Genomic DNA, 13,174 nt, shown 5'->3' with positions numbered 1-13,174 from the left:
ATTTCTGGACACTATCATTATCCCCTTCATGCCCCGCTTCATTTTCAGTGTGCTGGGAGTCTTAGGTTTTGAAAATTCCAGAAACAAAAAAAAAAATCCAATTACTTTTATTTGGTATTAAAAAAAAAAAAAAAGCCAAAGGCTGCAAATTAGGACAAAATTGTTACTAGGGAAATTGCCATTTTGGAAGAACGTGTTCAATTCATCTAAGAACGTTACGGGGGGTAGGCTAAGTTTGTCAGATACCTGGCATGTCCTACCAAAGGATACCCTTCAGAAGCTGCCTTGGGAAGGAGCAATGCAGGGACCTCAGAGGAACTGCTCCAGGACTTGTAGCAATTATCTTTGTGGAACATCAGGTGTGCTTTATTATGACAGCTCATTTTTCAGTCTTTGTTATTAATACCCCCTTTGTACTGCAGTGCCAGGAAATGGCTTTCCGTTATAAATCTTGCACTGCTGCATTCTATTTGCCGAAGAGCAGTGGCATGCCATTTTCTTGCACAAGACTAGACTTCACGATGACCCAGCTTGTCTGTAAATTAGCCCCTGGAAAAAATCCTGGGTCAATAATAGCTATTTCTTTACTGACACTTGAAACTTCAAAGGTGGTTACCCACCAGGAGAATTCAAACCGTGAATCAAAAATACATGCCACATTGAAAAATCTCATAATGCACGGTCCTGATTTGCTTACATCATATAGAGTGACATTAGCAGGAAAGCATGTGAATCAAATGAAACGTTTTCGTTCTGAGAATTATCTTCTGTAAACAATGGCCCAATGAATTGATCTTTCTATTCCATTTGATCTTTTTCGTTGTTGTTGGTTAATGTACTCATAGACACAAGCATACCAGAAAGAAAAGTGACCAAGGAAATGATGCTGGTGTAAGAAGAAATTGCTGATCAATGAAGATAGTAAGAATTTCAGTGATACAGGGATTCGGTGTCCATGAGCCCTCTGTCTACAGCTGTTATTTGTGCTCTAGTAATTGCTGGATCTCGGGGACCACGAGGGACCCAGCAAGGACTGGATGAAGGGGTTCGGGGGGTGAGGCGGGGCCGGGAAGCACACCCCGCAGCGGGGAACAAGCACATTTCTGCACAAATAACAACTCCAACAGAAACTGTTTCAAGTACAATACTTGACTGAGACAAGCTTTCCAATAAAATGACCCGTAAGAAGGAATTAGGCTAATTTTTGGAGCTTACCAAAGGTTTATTTGGAATGACACAACACTGAAAATATAATCATTACAGATCATTTGTTGATACAGCATACACCACTGATCTTATTTTAGGACGATCTGTGAAGATGAGTTGCATAAATATAAAGAGGTGGCAATATATAGGAGCTTTCTTTGTAATAGTGTTGTTTGGGGGGGGGGGTAGATTTATAGGCCCCATCCTCTAGCCAATCTCAGAAACACAGAAGTTTAGACTGAGCTGCTCATCCAAACTATCTAGTCTCTGCAGCTGGACGTCCAGCTCACCAGGTTCTGCTTTCTCCAAAGGGATAGCAGCTTTACTTGCTATTTGTCACCTCGCCCTGAAAATGCACATTACGAACACAGATACTGTTTTGGCAATGGGATGGCTTGTTTTGCCTGGAGGCAAAACTGCAATTGTAATGCCAGACAGAAGAGCAATGCATGTGTGGATGATGCCCAGGGGCCAGGGAGCCACAATGGAAAAGAGAGAACGCACCTATGCATATGGAGACTTCTGCATACACATAGACCCAGCAGCCGTGGGAACTAGCTCATGTGACCGTGTGTGCAGGCAGAGATAGAGAGTGTGTCGGAAAAGAACATTGAAAACCTTTTGCAGCAGTTTCTCTTTTGAACACAATCAACTTGAAAGGGAGACAGAGCGAGCCCGTGCTCACACCCGCATGGAGAACAAGAGAATCTTGGACTACAGGCTAATTTGTCACATCTTCTGCAGGGCAACCACTCCATACCATGCACTTGGTGCAGAGAAATGAAGGTTCTGGTCTGGAGAAAGCTAATTCAGAACTGGTCGGAGGGGATCAAGTACAAGTCACCACAGCTTGGACAAAGCACACACAAACCTGTCATCGATAACATGGGGACAAGTGAGGATTTTCTCCTTCTGCCCTTTTTTCTTTCATTTTTTTTTTATTTTTTTGCACACATGCTCCATTGATACGTCTCTCCAAGCGTTGTCTGGCATCAGTTCATATATCATTAATATAATAGCAAAAGTGAACTCTTCAGGCTTTCACGAAGGTTTTTTTAAAAAAACCCAGCAGCCCAGCTCTTTTCGGCAATACTCGTGGCCCTAATCGAGGCGCCGGGTGAAGTTCTCTGGAAAGAGGCCTTTGTGGGCGGCAAGGTCTCTGTACTGAAGCCAGTCTGATTCCTTCACTCCCACCAGCCAGCCTGCATCCTGCAAGGCAAACACAGGGCTTTCAGGATCCAGCCAACTACTCGAAGAAATCCATATTGCCAGCAGCTAATAGAATAACTTATTAAATTAACATGTGCTTCTCCACCATGATACCACATCACATGGGGACTATTATGCCGGGATCCGTGGGAAGGCACGTCCCAGGCGAGTTGTTAGTAAAATTTAAGAATGGCATTTGAAATTGCATATTTTCTGCATAAAGTGCATTTGATTGGAGACTCATGTTAATATTTTAATTTTGCATAATGTACAGTTAATTAACACTAACTGGATTATGATAGGCATCCTTAACAGAAAAGAAAAGGATTCGAATTACAGGCAGTGCAGAGAGCAGACAATCATCTGAAAGCCCGTCACACACATGCATGTCCCTGTCCTACGAGTCATGGTGAAAAAAAGGCGTGAGGAAGCTCCCGATTGTGGGTGGTCACCATGAGCCCATGAAAAGATCCTTTACATCATCCTGAACCATTTCTTATAGGAAAGAATTCTGTCCCCCCTGCTCATGTCACGTAACCCAAGTAAAGCACTACATACCCTATAGAGTTTGTTAAATAATAGAAACTAGATACGCACTGGCTGATGTGTCTGTTGCGGTTATTGTGATTATGCCTAATTTTTCACATTTACATAAGCTACAGAGCAAAGTCTGATGTCATGGCATTCTTGTTGGGGACAGTCCTATGTTCCTTATAGACTATTTCTCAAAATGCAGAAGTACCGTCATTACAGTGAAGGCACTCAGCCACAGAGAGGTTAAAGGACCACCCACACCCGGTCACCCGGCTGGAAGATAAGACTTTAAAATGGAGAGCCGGAGGCCGCTGGCTGCTGCTGATAAGCAGAGCCTAGTTGGAAGAAACAATATAAAACACACAGGCCACGGGCCGTGGGAGAGTGGGAAATGACTATCTTTATTATGTTAACCAAATACAGGAAAGAGGTGCCCCTTAAGGTGAGGAATGGCCAGATTTAATCGGACCCAATCCCCAGTGCCGGTCAAGCACATTAGATAAAATGAGGTCTCAAAACTGAAGAAGCTGATGCATTCCCTTTTGATATAATCTGAGACTAAATTGATGCTGCTCTACAGACAAGGAATATAAGCATTTAGACAGGCCAATTTTTGAAGGCAGAAAGAAAACCACTGAGAAAAAAAATTGATTCAATAAAATAAGTGATGCTATCCTAGCTCATGAGGAAGGATGCCCTCTTTAAAATGATGATGTTACATATGTGAAGGACAAAGACATACTTGAAGTAAAATATGATAACTAAATATTTTCTAGACCTCTAGTGAACATATAAATGGTCATTTTTCCCCACAAGTGTCTACATTAGACTTTATTTACAGTGAGTGAAAAATCCAAAGGAGCCAAACCAAATCAAGCGCTTAAAAATTGTTTCAGTAAAGAAAAAAAAAAGTAAAGAACTGACATAAAGCCACAGTCAAAATATATTCCAACACATAATTCTGAAGTGCAATTTAGAAGGTGGTGAATATTAGCCAACATCAATCTTCAACTGAGGAAAATATAGAAAATTAAATTTCAGCTGTATAAAATAAGTGGTTTACAGTGATTTCCAGTTTTGATAATAGAAGAATAACTTGTATCAGGCTAATGCTTCTGGAGATAACAGTCATAAACACTGGAATATCTATGTATGTGGTATGTGTGTTTATACATGCAACTATGTGTATATGTACATACATATATATAAACACATAACTTTGTTACAAAATATATAAGTTTAATAATGAGGTTGTGCATATATTTCCATTCCTTGTAGGTACAGGAGAGGGACTAAAAGCAGACAAAAACTGGGGAGCATTTGGCCCTTGAAAGTGGGAAAATATACTGGGTGAGATCTACACTAATACAACTTTTTCTTCTAAGTCTGTGTGAGGCAGGGCAGCTAGAATTCAAGAAGAAAGCTGCAGCCTTGTTGTTGTTGTTGTTTTCTACTTTATTTTTTTTAGTCTTGTTGTTCTCGTTGTACAGAGCAATTGTACATTGATGGAAGAATATCCTAAAAAGAAAGGAGTCACAGAGGAGGTCCCCAAATCTGCAGAAGAAATTCCCTGAAATCTTTGGCTGACCATTGCAAATGTGTAAAGAATCCTCCAAGGAGCTGGGGGTGGGGAAAGCAACAGTAGGAAGATTGAAAAAGTTTAAGTGGAGATGTAAGTACTGCCCAGTGCAGGGGAGATGGAATTTTAGTGTTCAAATCCCACAAAGACAGAGGGGGCTTGTTCAACTCCTCAAATTTTCTGTTGAAATCTTAGAAGGGCCATGTCTTAGGGGTAAAGGGCAAGATGAAAACAGATCCACACTAACAAAGTACAAAGCAAACTTCCATGTATTCAGGGTAATTATCCAGTAATTTAGATGCCTGCTAGAAGAAAATTAAATTAATTTCAAATACAGAAAACCAAAGACACATCATCTACAACGTATTATCTAAGTGTCTATTAGCAATAAAAAAATTATTAAACGTGAAAAAAAAACAGGAAATGTGACTCAAAGGAAAAGTAATCAATAGGAAGATGACCTGAGATGACCCACCTTTTGGAATTAGCAGTAAGGAATTTAAAACAGCTATTTTAAATGTGCACAAATATTTAAAGTGAAAGATGATAATAAGAGAAGAAATGGGAAATCTCAGCAGAAAATGGAAACTATACAAAAGAACAACATGGAAATTATAAGACTGTAAAAGTATGTTTGAAATGAAAAGGTCACTGCATGGGTTTAATGAGAGATTCAAAGCGGCAAGAGAAAGGGTCAATGCACTGGAGACAGACCAATAAAAATTATCCAACCTGATCTACCAAAGAAAAATAAATACTGAACAACAATAACACACACAGAAAAAAAAGTCCTTGGTTAGACCTCAAGAAGTCTAACAAATGTGTAATCAGAGACTTGGAAAAAGTGGAGAAAGAGAATGGGGTAGAATAAAATAGTAAAGCAACAGCTAAAAATTTTGTAAATGTAGTAAAAAACATCAATGCACAGTCCAAAGAATTTCGTGAACTCCCAACATGAAAATCATAAAGAAAGTAACATCTAAGCAAGACAGGCAAACTGAGGAAAACCAAAGCTATAGAGAAACTCTTAAAAGCAGCTGGAGTAAAAAAGACACAATGTATAAAGAGAAACAGTGATACAAATGATAGTTTATTTCTAATTAGAAGCAGTAGAAACCAGAAGAAAACCAAACATCTTTAGAGTTGAAAGAAAAGAAAAAGGCTACCCGGAATTCTTTGTCTATTGAAAATATCCTTAAAATTAAGGCAAAATACAGATAAACAAAAGCAAAGAGAATTTTTTATCAGAAGATCAATAACACAGGTTTTGCTAAAGGAAGAGTTTTAGGCAGAAAGGAAATGAGACCAGATGGGAACTCACATCCATAGGAAGGAATAAAGAGATTGATTGATTGATTGGTTTATTTACTTATTTATCCATGCAAATACACTGTTGAATCAAAGTGGTGAGAACCGATGTTTTTTTCTTTGCCCTGAGTATTAGAGATAACACAGCTTCCATCCCTCATCATTAAATATGTCGTTAGGAATAGATTTTTTTGTAGGTTCCCCACTATTGAGTTGAGGAAGTTCTCTTCCATTCCTAACTTGCTGAGAGTTTTTATAAGCAATGAGTACTGTTTTGTCAAATGCTTTTTCTCATGTACCAAGGTACATAAGGTTTCCTTCTTTACTCTGTTGATATGGTGAACTGCATTGCTTAAATTTTCAAATAATCAACCAACCTTGTATTTCTAGGAGAAAGTCCTCTTGGTATTTTTTTTGTATGTTATTGGAGTCTACGTTAAACATTTTGTTAGGCTATTTGTGCCTATGTCATGAGGAATAGTGGGTTTTTATTTCTTTGCCTTGCAATGTCTTGTCACATTTCAGTATCAAGGGTATGCTGACCTCATAAAACTAGTTGAGAAGCATTCCCTCTATTTTCTAAAAGAGTTTGGGTATAATTTATATTAAATTGCTCCTGAATTTCTGACAAAATTCACTAGTAATATTTGTTCCTGGAAATTTTTTATGGGTAGGATTTTTAAAATACAGATTCAATTTCTTAATAGTTATAAAGCTGGCCACACTTCCTACTATTTTCTTGTGTCCATTTTGGTTATGTGGCATTTTTCAAGAAATATATCTAGTTTATTTAAGTTGTCAAAATAACTGTCACAAATCTTATCACACTACTCTATTATTATCCTTTTAATGTCTTTAAGATGTGTGGAAACGTTGCTACTTTTTTCTCCATAATTTATGCTGTGTCACATTTTTCTTGAAGAGTTTTTCTAAGGGTTGAACAATTTTATCTATCCTTTTAAAGAACCAACTTTTGGCTTTATTGATTTTCTCTATGATGTGTCTTCTTATTGCATTCCTTTCTGGATTATTTTTATTATTTCCTTCCTTCTATTTATTTTGCATTTAATTTAATCTTTTTTCCCTTCTTGAGCTAAAAACTTGCAACCAATGATTACTGGGAAATATATTTTTTTAAGATATTGTAATTACTTCTTTTACTCTTGGATTATTTCAAAGTGTTTTCTTTAATTTTAAAATGTTTGGGGCTTTTCGAGATATATTACTGTTATTAATTTCTAATTTAATTCTCTTGTGGCCAAAATCTTTTTTATTTGTTTGCCCCAGCACCTGATCTACCTTGGTAAGTATATTAATAAGAGAAGGAACAAAATGTGGGGGCATACAAGCATCAACCTGGAAGACAATGATGTTTGACTTTATTTTAGGAGGGTTGGGGGTTTGGGGAAGATCATAAATCTCTTTGAAAATATTATGGAAGTTATAGCCTTTCTCTCCAGAAAATAAAATGTTAATCAATAGTCATATTCACCCATTTCATATATAAAAATTCTATGAACATGAACAAAATGGAGTTCTCAGCACCTTAACATCAATTCAACCTACTAAAAGGTGAGTAGTTTAAAGAAACTCTTTTTTAAAAATTGAGGTATAATTTAAACACTGTGAAATGCAGAGACATGTAGGAAGTGTAGGGTCCAATGAGTTTTACAAGTGCAAACACCCATGTATGCCACAACCCATCACCCCTTTCCTAGCCAGCCTCCACTCCCCCAGAAGCACTTACTTTTGAGGCGGAATTGTGGTGGGTGGAGTTTAGCAGCCCTGGATTATGCAAGGTCTTATTGGAAAGCTTTTCTCTTGCTGCTCTCTCTTTTCTTCACATAGATGCCCTCAGCTATCACAACCTCTGAGGGGGGCTTGGAAAACTAGTCCTGAGATACATCCTATGGCTGACCATTTATAAGCCAGAAGGTAGCCAAGGAAAAGGAGGCATGGAAAAAAAACTGCTTGAGCCAACCTCTACTTCCAGAGAAAACCTGGTAAAGCCCATTGCTGTAAATGGGGATTTGGAGTCAAGATGTAGAAATAAAGAGCACCCTGACATGGATCCCACCTTTTTCAAATGTCCCTTACATGCCTAGCATTTGACAGGGGATATGGGAGGTCAGTAGTCTCTCAGGTAGAGGATGGCATGTCCTATCTTAGCAGGTTTCTCTATTTCCCTAAAAGACTATAGTTCTCTATTTCTTCTACTTTTCATTAATTGAAATCATCCCTGGGAATTCTATAGAGATACACACGGACTTGCCTGCATTTAATAAGACAATTTCCTTAGAAAGTGGGTATGTGATAAGAAATAGCCAATTTTTGGGTATAAAAAGGAGGCAATGTGATAATATTCCAAAAAGGTGTCCTGAGACTTACAGTGAATGCTGGGAGCTGGTTCACAAGCCATTGTCACAGTTGGCTTGGAGCATCTCAGAAAACAGAAACATCCTCAGGAAATCACTGTGGCCAATGACCTTCAGGAAAAACCAACATAGCTTTCAGGATTCTCCACTCTCCTCTTTTACCTGGTCAGCCTCGGAATCCGACGGGACCACCAGCACCACATCACCCCTATGTAAGTTGAGCTCATCAGAATTTGCTGCCTCGAAATCATGTAGTGTTTCCACCTGTGGATGATTTTTAGATAACCAATTCATTATAGAAAGAAAAAAAAAAGAAGTAAAGCATGAAAAGATCACGAAATGCCTCACATTCCAAAGAAGGAGAAGGGCTCTAAAAAAAGAGAAAGAGAATCTTATTCTCTGTTTACTTTAATATAGCCTATTCCTACAGGCCGACACTAAATATTCTTACAGGCTGACACTAAGTCCATTTGGATGTGTATTTTGTAATGCAATACCTTCGACAATAGCTAAAAAGTAGCACATTAATTAAAAATTTTAATTCCTCATATTTTAGAAATTCACATTTTATCACTGATGCTTTATTACTGTCCTTTTACATCTTGAACTAACAGTGGCTAGCTGAAAGTTCCTCTAATCCCAGCTTCTGTCAAGTGATTAACAACTGGGAAAACCATCACTTGCATGGTTTAAAGGAATTACTATGTCATTAAACTCTGAGATCAATTTCTTTGTCAACGAATTTCCTCCCTTCCCTATCTCATCCATTAAACATTGCATTTTGTTTCCTTTCTTTCTCTTTTTTTTTTTTTTTTGTTTTTAGATTCCTTCGACATTTTATTTTGGAGAAACTTTTTTTTTTTAAAGTAAAACATTTTTGAAGTAGAGACACTAGTGTGATGAACCCAGAGCGTAGCTTGGACCACTAACCTCACCACCAGCCTTGTTTCTTCCATACGGTTCCCCTGAACATGCCCCGTTCCCACGAGATTAAACAGTCTGCTTTTTAAAGTGCATGTTTTACATACAGAATCATAATCTATCTGAGCTGAAAATAACTATCTTTTCCCCAAATTCCTTTCTCTGGCATACTAAACTGAAGCCCAGGGAGTTAAGAGATGTGCCCCAAACTGCACTGCGGGTGGTGAAAGGCCTGCCTTTGCCGGCACCTTCTGCTTTCTCTTCTTGTCCTCCAACTACAAGACACATTGGGCCACAACAGCCTCACTACACATTTTGTATACACGTGAGTTCATTCATAAACCCGTTATACCCACCCCAAACCCCATCTGAGGCAGAAGGTCGCAGTCACTTTCTAATGGGCAGAGATATTGAGAAGAAAAAGAGAGCGACTATTACTATTCACCCACACACAAGGACACACACAAACTGAACACCTGATTAAAGGAAAAGAGTCCAAACCTTGAAATTTAAAATCAAATTATGAGCCTTAAAAAACCCCAACCACATTCTGTTAGGGACGATGGTCTCCTTTAGCATGCAGTTTAAACCGGTGTTCTAAGCAGTCCCTGCTGTTTGTGTTGTTTGTAAGGTCCTCTGGGTTCCTGAAGGCTCTGGGTAGCAGCTCTGCGATGGCCTCACTGCACAAAACCCTCTTCCCATCAACTCTGGCCTCTTTTCTGTGGCTCTCCTTAAAAGCCCATTCATATATTTATTCACTCATTTAAAAAATATCCATGGCCCCCTACTCCGGGACGCGCACTGTACCAGACGCTGGGGAGCACCGGGTAACTCCTGTGTCCCCGCCTCAGGACGAGCATCCTCCCGTTGCGGAGCCCACCAGGGACCGCGGCTTCCAAGCCCTGGTCTGAGTCCAAGACTGAAGCGCCCACAAAGCGATATGGGCGCCCCAGGGAGGTACCGGCCCTGGAAAGGATGGGGCCAGTCCCTCCCGGGGGGCTTGGCCTTCACTCTGCGAGCACCTTCCCTCCGTTTCTGGGTAAAATAAGTTAAGATACTGCTGTAGCTCTTGCTTGGCCAGCAGCTCGGGAATCCTACCATTCTACCACGTGATGTTAGGATAACGGGGAAAGCAACACGGAGGAAAAATGCACATTGCAAAGAAGTGAAAATAAAAATCTAAGAATCAAAGGAAGAACCAGTGGCTATGAGATTAAAAAAAAAAAAAAAAGCACTAACAGACCTTGTAGAGAAAGCCGGGAGGCAGGTCCTGCGAGGCGTCACCAGCCGGTTCTAATTGATGCGCATCTGCGGACTGTGGGGGCTGAGTGTCCTCCAAGGTTTTCTGCTCCATAGCGAGCGCTGGCGTCTCGCCCGCCAGGCCCGCAGCCATTGCCTCCTCATCGGTTGCCTCCTTGGCTTGGGCACCAATGATGATTTCAGGCTCTCCCTCCCCTTCATGGTTGGAGGCCGGCTCTATGACTACTGAGGGGATGACCTTCTCCTGGGGGAAGGAAGACTGGTGGTACTGAGGCTGGGTCCGGGAAGCCAGGCGCCCAGGGCCTCTGTGCCCTGCCCCCACCTCCCTCCTGCCCTGTCCACCCACCCCACCCCACAAACCCGGCTGCTGCTTTGCTCCTCTGGCCCTTCCACCTTGCAGTACTTGCACCGGATATGGCAGCCCCTTCGTCTCTCCTTAAGTGCTAAATCTTAGATTACTTTTCTGGAGTTTAGAAGAATCATGCAGTTTAGTATGAACGCGGGTTCTATGGAAGTTGGGAAGGGGGATGTGGGACTGAAGGGGAGCAGGTAAGCCGGGATAGGGGGAGGGAGACAATCCTGAAAGAGAGTGTAATGGGATTTCAGGACAACCGACCACTGGTTTCATTTGTGCAGTGGTCCATTCTTGTCCTGCTGAGAACTGACACGAATTTGAAACCAATGGGTAACCTCCTGTGATTTCTTTTTCACCCACAGTCCTGTGGCTGAATGGCCTGAATTCATATTTGCTGGGCTCAAATATGTAGCCTGTATTTGGAGACAATCTACTAGTCCTTTGCTTGTTGATTATCATCGAAACACATGCTGCAGTCACTTCTTGAGGGTCTACCCCTCCTCCTGCTTTTCTATTGTCTCAGGGAAAAGCAGAACCAAAGGATCAAGACATCCCTTTTATTTACTTATTTTCACAAAGATGAGGAAGGAGCAGAGTTTGCATAACAGAAGTCCAAATGCTTATTGCCTTTCAGATCAAGTTCAGTATTACCTAAGATATCAGTGGACACAAGCACTTCCATTCTTCAATTAGGAGAAAATAATACACTCTTTCAACAAGAACAACAATACTCACAAAAATACTTCTGGTATTGTGACAAGAAAATCCTAGGGAAACAATGCATCTTCTGAGTTACTTGTTCAAATACCACTGCTTTCTGCTTTTTTCTAATGGGATGACAAGGATAACGTAACTAACCCTAAAGAGATGTTTGGAAATTTAATGCAAGTAAAATAATCAAGAAAAAAGGAAAGCATAATATTACGCCCTCTCTTCGCTGTCACCTTCCAGTAGGGAAGGGAAGCAAATGGTGGCCTGCAGCCGAGTTGTCCGTGCACTGGAGCTGGGTCTGGGGTCCCACAATCAAGGCGTATCTGGATTTGTCACTGCTGCACACTGCTCTGGGAAGTGAGGAGCTGCCTCCCTTGCAGACATTCAGGGCTAAGAGCTAACTCCAACTCCACCTAGGTACTTAATGGCCCATTTCCCTCCTGAAGGTATGTACATATATTTATTATTATATATTCCTTGATTAATATGAGGGATAGGACTAATGGTAAATTAAGGGCACTCTAATAATAATAAAAATCACAAAAGTAGTAATAATGGCAATATGATTCAACTAATATTGAGTTCTTGCAGATGCCAAGCACTGGGCTAAGCACTTTATGAATATTTCCCCACTTAATCCTCCTGGGCATTCATCTTACTTTAGCTAAGCCACTTGCCTCAAAACTGACCTATGGTCCAGTTGATAAACAGTCCTCCAGTCCTGGGGCATAAACGTCCCCAAAGCCCAGTCCCACATCGGCAGCCGCCATACACACCTACACTTACCCCATACATACAGCTGGCCCCAAATGACAAGCTATGCATTCCCACCGCCCTTGGACCCCAAGTCCTTTTCCTTTTCATGTACATCTGCTTTAAATGAACCAATTCTTGACTTCTGTGGGAAATTTACTAACCTCCACCCCTGGACCACAATAAAGGTGCAAGCCCATGGGTCCCTCTTGCTCTACCTGTGCTCCCCACCTGCTGGTTGAGAGCCCCCGAACTGATCACCCTACCTGTCGACTCCAAGCAGCGCCCCTCTCTCCATGGGACCTGAGTCATAAACCTTCTTTGCTTAAGCATTGTGTCTCTGTCACTCATTGTGCAGTACCTGACCTCCACCTGGACCCAAATTCAAAATCCAACTTGCGCCTATTAGCCTATCATATCCTCCTCCTTCCCCCACTCTCATCCTTTCCATCCTCTGTGCTTTATTCCTTTACTGTATCTCTTCATCCCATTGTTTCCTTTTCTCCATCTCTACTTAAGCCTGGCAGAAGTAGTGACAGTCAGCCACAGGCATGGGTGTGGGAACTCAAGATGTGGATATTGAGAGGAGGCTGGGACCACTCTTCCCGTGCATCCAATAAACTTTTGGTGGGATGGGGTGTCACAGAATGACAATCCTATTCTACATCCACAAAGAGTTATCTCATTCCGACTGCTGTCATGTCCCCAACACCTCCATTTCACCTGGACACTTACCTGTGGTACTGCTGCTTCCATTTCTTCTGGGAGAGGTCTGTCACCATCTCCAACCTCTACAGTTTCAGTTTCGATTTTGGGCTCCTCTAAACTTACTCCTTCATCAGCTGGGAGAGCTGCCTTCTCTGTTACCACTTCCTCGGCTGGGATCACCTCAGCTGCCGACTCCTGGCCTGCAACAGCCCCTTCTGCATCAGTCTCAGGTGCAACCTGTGAACAAACCAAAAG

General features: G+C 41.1%; 1 protein-coding gene across 3 annotated transcripts in view; it reads right to left on the bottom strand.

The window, feature by feature from the left end:
* Window positions 1-1,212: 1,212 nt before the first annotated feature.
* AMPH (amphiphysin) overlaps window positions 1,213-13,174 on the bottom strand; it is a 273,409-nt gene continuing 261,447 nt past the window's right edge. For all 3 annotated transcript variants that reach the window (XM_077119505.1, XM_077119509.1, XM_077119513.1), the window contains 4 exons: window positions 12,947-13,156; window positions 10,376-10,636; window positions 8,374-8,475; window positions 1,213-2,415 (listed from right to left, as the gene is read on the bottom strand). In XM_077119505.1, the coding sequence (XP_076975620.1) occupies window positions 2,308-2,415; window positions 8,374-8,475; window positions 10,376-10,636; window positions 12,947-13,156 (681 nt within the window). In that variant the 3' untranslated portion in view covers window positions 1,213-2,307. The remainder of the gene's footprint in view (window positions 2,416-8,373; window positions 8,476-10,375; window positions 10,637-12,946; window positions 13,157-13,174) is intronic.

This window comes from Tamandua tetradactyla, chromosome 1 (assembly GCF_023851605.1).
Source record: "Tamandua tetradactyla isolate mTamTet1 chromosome 1, mTamTet1.pri, whole genome shotgun sequence".
Classification (NCBI taxonomy): Eukaryota; Metazoa; Chordata; class Mammalia; order Pilosa; family Myrmecophagidae; genus Tamandua; species Tamandua tetradactyla.
Note: the sequence above shows the minus strand (reverse complement) of the source record. Positions and strands in the feature narration are given on the sequence as shown.